Source organism: Fusarium odoratissimum (genome assembly GCF_000260195.1).
Source record: "Fusarium odoratissimum NRRL 54006 unplaced genomic scaffold supercont1.47, whole genome shotgun sequence".
Classification (NCBI taxonomy): domain Eukaryota; kingdom Fungi; phylum Ascomycota; class Sordariomycetes; order Hypocreales; family Nectriaceae; genus Fusarium; species Fusarium odoratissimum.
This window is the reverse complement of record NW_022158727.1, coordinates 50,764-57,304: the sequence shown is the minus strand read 5'-3', so window position 1 is coordinate 57,304 and position 6,541 is coordinate 50,764. Positions and strand designations below refer to the sequence as shown.

The following is a 6,541-nucleotide window of genomic DNA, read 5'->3' as shown; positions in this document are numbered from 1 at the left end:
ACAGAGAGGAGGACCTTTAACTATAGAAGAGGCATCACAAGTAATTGATCAGATGGATGTTGATACGCAGGTAGCGGCCGAGTCGTCGAGAAGTGGTGGTCAAGGAAGTTCGGGTCGACCGAGGGTTTGGCACTGTGGGACTTGCGGCAAGGCTGGGCATAATGCAAGGACCTGTCAGGAGGTAATTGAGGTTAATATGGAAGAGTATAGTGACTGATTTTAATTGATCTAATAGGTTGTGGTGTTTTTATTGCTGATTTAATTGAGAAGGTTAGGATTTTTGGGACACTCGCTTATCTGGGACACTCGCTTATCAAATACGTTATTTCTTTGCTTTATTTTTCTATAAGACTCTGCACCTTTAAATGCTATTTCAATTTATGACTCGACCTAAGAATAAGCGATCCTTATACCCATGGCCTCGCTGAGCCCCAAGATAATAGATATGATCTCTCTTTGAGTTCTTTACCCTGCTGTAGCAGCTATCGGCCCTAATAATCTTCTTAAGCTATCGACCCGAATGTCGATTCGTCCTCTATATAATTTCTCTAATAGACCACGGTTTAAGCTTCGACACCTTCAATACATCTTTCATTACTACTTCGGGGCAGCGATGGTCACAAGGCCCTTCAGCACTTCTTCCAAGAGTGACAGAGGAAGACTATATGGCCAAAATCTCAGGGGAGACTGGTTTATTACATAATAACCTAATATCCAACTCCTTTACTAGCTACCAGGACCTCTGGAATGACAGCTGTTCAGCCGCCCTAAGCATGACTATATTGCCGGTTCTTGTGTTACAGCTTCCTATTGAAACCCCGTAAAACTAACTTTTATCCCTATCTCAGATCTCTACTGCTGCGTATGGGCATCGGAATGGAAGCGCTCCTCGACGTTAATTGAAGTTGCGACTCGAAAAGGTAGGCCGGGTTTCCCCTAGATATGATAAAACCAATATCCTAGTAGCAAATGCCAGAAGGAATTCGAAAATTTATCCCAGAAAGTAAGCTCCATGTACGTCGCGAGGCCTGTCATAATAACAAAGCTGCGAAGGCACTAAGAGGATTGGATACTCTCTATGAAGTTACATTTAGCCCTGAGTGGCTTTTGATACCCTATACCAGTACTATAAATGGCTGCAGGAGTCAGGGTAAGCGATCCAGCATGCTAATTAGTTTAAAAAAAGAAACGCATAGAGCATATTACCTACTTGTACTATCCACTACTTCTACCATTTACATGAATGAATCCTCAACTTCTTTAAATTTGGCTATAATTTCCCTGGTAGCTTGCAATGGCAGGGCTTCTACCGTGCGGCCCATATTGCCTGTCATTGTCTCAGCCATAGTGAGCGCATTATATATAGCCTCTTCCGTAGCATCCGCTGCTGCTTCAAAGAGGCCATTAATAGTCTGGTTGTCGGTTGCTTCTATGTTGATCAGCCCAGGCTTGAATGGATCAACGGCCCTGTGCTGGCCGGTGACTGTCTGCACGGGTATCTCGGCAGCTGTGGAAAACGCAAGAAATAGATCTCCCGAAGGGTTGTGAGCATAACTGCCCACACGCGCAAGGCCCATGGTCGCTCGCTTGGCCAACCGCTGGAGCTGGACAGGAAGAAGCGGCGCATCCGTGGCAAGTATGACGATGATGGACCCATCCTTTTTGTTCTTTGCCTGGTCGTACTCTGTATCATGAGCAGCGGCGGCCTTGCTGCTTGCGTTCCTCTTTTGCAGGATCCGTCCGACCGGGACGCCTGAGATGTGCAAATGCTGGAGTCTCCCATAGTTGGCCTGGACAAGGGCGGCAACCGTGTACGACGTCTCGTTTTCCCCAGCCACAATTCTACTGCTGGTCCCGGTGCCGCCTTTCCACCCTTGACACAGCATGCCTGTCCCGCCGCCCACGTTCCCCTCGGCAATCGGCTCCTCGGAAGCATTGGTGATACTGTCCACAACGTGTTCTGGCGTCACAGCAAACTGTCTCAGGTCGTTGAGGTGCCCGTCAAAGGTCTCGGCGACGACTGGCAGCAGGAACCAATCGACGCCCTGCTCACCTTTTCCGTAATGTTCGATTGCGTACTTGTAGATGCCGGTATAACATGGCCCTACGGCAAAGCTGTTGGTGATGAGGATGGGCGAGTGCAAGAGACCGCTTTCCTCGATCCAGTGTGTCCCAGTCATTTCTCCTGATCCGTTGAGACGGAAGACGCCGGCATGGCAGGCCGTGTGGAACCAGTCTTTCCGAGGGAGGATGGTCGTTAATCCCGTGTTAATTTGCCCACTCTCGTCACGGATAGTGGTCGTGTGGGCAAGGACACCGGGCACGTCTGTGATGCCATTTTTCGGACCAGGTGGCCAAAACCCAAGATGCGCTTCTGGTATAACATCGCGGAGCCTGCCGCGGGTTTGCTGATGGGACATACTCGTTGCCATTACTTTAGATATTCGTATTCTGTCGCTTTTCTGGTGGGATCCACTGGGTCACTATGCTAGTTTCAAAAACAGGAGGGTAATTACTCTACCCTATTTATAAAGCCAGGGCTTTAAAAACGAGATAGAGGATTTGCTGCGTTATTTTCTAGCTACTGGCAATGAGTCACGCCGATCCACTTATCTCCTGCTCATCTTACTGCTTGTAGTCAAAAAAGGAAGGTACTAAACTGGGTTTCCTAAGCTGCCGTGTAACGACAAGCTTATCAGCGGTCTACTATCGACAGCGAGTACGAGTGACTGGTGTTCCGGGAATTACTTACACTGTCCTTAACAATCTCTTGCTTAGCCTGCGGCGAATGTCAATATCTTTGCGAAGGAGATTAGGGTTCAAATAGCGAATGGAGATTGTGAAGTAAGAATAAATAAGTAAAAGCAGGGTAAATAAGGTATATATCAGAAAGTCTGCGGCTATGGCGTAGCCACAAGGTGTATATGCATCAGACCCAGACATATAGGCAATAAAAGGCTTCTTCAAGCCCGGCGCTGAACAAGTGGAATAAAAATATATTACGACCTGTTGAGCAAATCGCCTCTTTATCCCAACATTGCTATCACAAACATTTAACTTCTACTCCTTACACAATGGCTCCCCCAACTCCTTTGAATAGGCCTTGGGAACTGGGCCGTGTAAAAGCCTCTGGTCTTGCTTTGTAATGACACTTTCTCATTTCTCTCTGTGTACTTGAACCTCGTCCAGAAGGGTTCCCTAGACAAACCACTCCTCGTCTACAATCGTACTCAAAAACGATCTGACGACTTCTTAACCCACGTCGGCTCGGCCAATGCCAAGACGCCGACCTCATTGCACGAGGGTGTCAGGTCCTCTGACATTATTTTCTCCTGCTTGAGTTCAGACTCTGCCGTGCTAGATATATACTAATCCATGGCCAAACAAGGCGATGTCCGCGGGAAAGTATTTGCTGAATGTTCAACTATCTCGCCTGAATTAGTTGACAAGATCGCGAAATTGATGATTGATCATGGAGAATAGTTTGTTAGCAGGCCAGATATGTACATTATTCCAAGCAGAACTTGGCAGTGGTTCTTTATTGAACATATTCTTTTGCATAGTCTTTGGCCCGCCACAAATGGCCAATAGTGGTACACTCACATTTGCAACTGCTGGCGCCAAGTCATCAATCGAGAAGATACGCCCATACATCAAAGGTATCATGGGGCGTGATGAAATCTCTTTTGAAGACGAGCCATATAGTAACGCGGCGAAGTTCAAGCTCATCGGCAATGACTTCGCCCTGAACGCTATTACACAGCTTGCTGAATCCTTGACGCTGGCCGAAAAAATCGGGCATTAGTCCGGGGGTGGTCAAGAAGTTTGCTGACATCATGCACGGCGGAATCTACTCGGTTTATTCAGGTCGAATGCTTAGCGGCGAGTATTGGGCTAGGAGTGAGCCCTACGCCTTAGCCGACATGGTGTTGAAGGATATCAAGCACCTGTTGGGACTGGGCCAGGAAGCAAACATGGAGCTGAAGAATGCTCCGATTGGGCTCGCGTATCTCCAAAAAGCCATGAAAAGGTCACTTGAAGACCAGGTTGATGTCAGAGCAATCTACGGTGCCGTTCGTGAGGCGAATGGGCTTGAATTTGAGAATTAGGCTTAGATGTCGCTGGTAAGACCTAAGCTTAGGTCAAGATCAGAAGTGCATGGATTGATAAGAAGCCATATAACACTATTTAAGTAGAAAGTCTTGGATTATTTCCATTGCATCCTCTCGCATGTAGCCATGAAGCCGACTTTCTCTAATAATATATTGCAATACATATATCTTACATCTAAAGTTACGCATCAGGCTGGGTGCTAGTAGCTTTAATATAATTATTAACTTTGGCGTAACGATCCGAAAGTTGGACTGGCTTGCGTGGCGCGCGCTTTAGTGGCAAATCTCAGCAAATCACTCTGTGTGGCGGCTCACCGGGGACTCAATCGAACGGCGGAAGTTACTAGCAACGAATACTTCCTATACGGTCAAAACGGCGCATAGTATTTGAGACTAATAGTAACATGACACCGTACCAAAGATATCTAATCCCTTATGAGAGGCTATTCCATTCCAATCAGCAGTGCGTCCCGGACTGCCATAGGCTTGATGTCCGGATATTTAGCGTTCAAGGACTTGTTGTGTTGGATATCAAACTGTCCATTAACGGCCCAAATACCAAGGATGGCCAAGAGCTGTTTGGCAATAGCCTCTGGGAACGGGGATGCGACGAATTCGGCCTTGTGTGAGGGTAGCTCACTGACCGCACCACGCTGGAGTGATTCGACCGAGTCATAAGTCACCTCAAAGGGCTGTCCTGGCTATCAAGACTTAGCATCGTACTGTTCGATTCTGGGGTTTAGAACCCATTAGTTACCTGAAACTTCTTCGGCAATTTTGAGGAAACTGTTCCATGTGTTCCTCTCCCCGTAACAAACAGTCAATTCCTCCCATTCCGTTTCATCCAGGAAAGCAGCCACGAATTTGGTCACATCATATGTGTAAGTGAAGAATATGGGCTCGTCGCCTGTCCCAGGGATAGCGGCCTTCTTGTGCGGAATATCAAGTGCAAAGGTCAGCATGGGGAGATGCGTCGTGATGTTGGGCAGGCCATAGTAGTCTAGAAAGAAGCCGACGGCAAATCGAGTCCATTCGAGATTGGTTCGACGGAGCTGCTCAATGGAGGCTGCCTGGAAAGCGGCGACAGGCGACCTATCATGGGACGTTAGCTGAAGGGCTCATACATATCGCGACACTGGGAGAATACTCTTCGTTGGGAAGGGAACCCCAAGCGCTGACGATAAACCTCTTTACAGTTAAGAGCTGTCTGAAGCGCGGATGAGGTTGACCTGTGCGAAGGAGGCAGTTTCATCCGTAATCTGGATGGTGCAGATAAGAGTATGGGCGTTGTGGTGCTTCAAGATCTGGGACAGTGCTTCAACATTGTCATAGTCAACCTTGATATAAACTGCAGAGGCAGGAAGGCCCGAGGTGTCCTGACAAGCCTAGGGTGAAGAGATCGTTAGATGAGGTTAACAAACGAAAATACGGAAGCTCACCTTGCGTCCAAGCACCAGGACTTTAAATGACTGGGACTGAGCGAGGGATTCAACGATGGGGCTGCCCACATGGCCAGTGCCACCTGCGACGGCAACGACCCTCATGATATGGGTGAAGAGAGGGAAATAAGCTTACTGAGCTGTGATGACCGGTTTTGATGAAAATGAAGAAGTAATATCAGCGAGAGACAGGGACGAGCAATTATTTATTACATGAGATAGCAGAAATTTATAATTTTAACAGCAACTCAACTTATAAGCAGATAAGATATTTTCTGCCTCCTCGCCTAAAGGGGGAAGCGCGCGTCCTCTATGCATTGTTATAGTATAAACGCAAAAGAACGTTAGCTCACCCTATATTGCTGGAAGCGAGGGTCAGAGCGGTAAAGCGTTTAACTCTAAATACTTCTAAGTAGCAAACCGGACATACCATGCACCACTTTCTTGATTGATCCATGGCCCCAGCTTAATCATCTCCTCTGCAAAAACAGGCGTTTTGTTCGCATCTTCATGAAGCTAGAGGGTTGTCAGTACCATTCTGTGGCTAAATAACTGGATACAATACCTCAATACTTTCCCAGCCAAGGAGATAGATTGCAAGCTTCCGATCTTTCGATTCTAGGCGACTGCCTCGAGAACCAGGTAAAACATCGCGCTCCCCCCCTACAAGGTTGGTATTGAGTGTGTAACCCCAGTTACCTCCAGTGAATCCCTGCATTCGGTAACAGTCGGTGTAAGTCTTACGCATGGAGTGGCTCAGAGGTAGTTCCCTGATAGGCGCGTCTTTGTTCATCCTCATTGTGACCTCGTAAAGTTAGCGGCCACCAGCCTTGATGATGAAAAAACAAGAGGATTTAGGAAACCAACGATTTCGCAGACAGGGGCTGTCAGACCTGCCATGAGCTCTTTATCGTCATTGTTTGCCACGTCTACAAGTAGACTTGATGGATCCTTCTGGGACAGTTCCGCGAAAGCCCGTTCAAGGTGAGG

General features: G+C 47.5%; 5 protein-coding genes across 5 annotated transcripts; 2 read left to right on the top strand and 3 right to left on the bottom strand.

Annotated features, from left to right (window-relative positions):
• Positions 1 to 1,076: 1,076 nt before the first annotated feature.
• Positions 1,077 to 2,548, bottom strand: FOIG_15067 (D-aminopeptidase). Its single transcript, XM_031216390.1, has one exon. The coding sequence runs from the start codon at positions 2,430 to 2,432 to the stop codon at positions 1,236 to 1,238; it is 1,197 nt and encodes a 398-aa protein (XP_031053834.1). The 5' UTR covers positions 2,433 to 2,548; the 3' UTR covers positions 1,077 to 1,235.
• Positions 2,549 to 3,580: 1,032 nt separating this feature from the next.
• FOIG_15066 (uncharacterized protein) lies at positions 3,581 to 3,805 on the top strand (the record flags this gene model as incomplete). Its single annotated transcript, XM_031216389.1, has 1 exon — positions 3,581 to 3,805. One exon carries the CDS (start codon positions 3,581 to 3,583, stop codon positions 3,803 to 3,805), a length of 225 nt encoding a protein of 74 aa, XP_031053833.1.
• A 31-nt stretch (positions 3,806 to 3,836) lies between these two features.
• Positions 3,837 to 4,109, top strand: FOIG_15065 (uncharacterized protein; the record flags this gene model as incomplete). Its single annotated transcript, XM_031216388.1, has 1 exon — positions 3,837 to 4,109. The coding sequence occupies one exon, from the start codon at positions 3,837 to 3,839 to the stop codon at positions 4,107 to 4,109; it is 273 nt and encodes a 90-aa protein (XP_031053832.1).
• Positions 4,110 to 4,555: 446 nt separating this feature from the next.
• On the bottom strand, positions 4,556 to 5,656 carry FOIG_15064 (uncharacterized protein; the record flags this gene model as incomplete). Its single annotated transcript, XM_031216387.1, has 5 exons — positions 4,556 to 4,809; positions 4,870 to 5,204; positions 5,260 to 5,300; positions 5,342 to 5,497; positions 5,552 to 5,656. 5 exons carry the CDS (start codon positions 5,654 to 5,656, stop codon positions 4,556 to 4,558), a joined length of 891 nt encoding a protein of 296 aa, XP_031053831.1.
• Positions 5,657 to 5,959: 303 nt separating this feature from the next.
• On the bottom strand, positions 5,960 to 6,350 carry FOIG_15063 (uncharacterized protein; the record flags this gene model as incomplete). Its single annotated transcript, XM_031216386.1, has 2 exons — positions 5,960 to 6,067; positions 6,117 to 6,350. The coding sequence occupies 2 exons, from the start codon at positions 6,348 to 6,350 to the stop codon at positions 5,960 to 5,962; spliced, it is 342 nt and encodes a 113-aa protein (XP_031053830.1).
• Between the last annotated feature and the right edge of the window lie 191 nt (positions 6,351 to 6,541).

What these genes read in the sequence shown, in the direction of transcription:
- FOIG_15067 (XM_031216390.1), bottom strand. Translation starts at nt 2,432, where the DNA reads ATGGCAACGAGTATGTCCCATCAGCAAACCCGCGGCAGGCTCCGCGAT.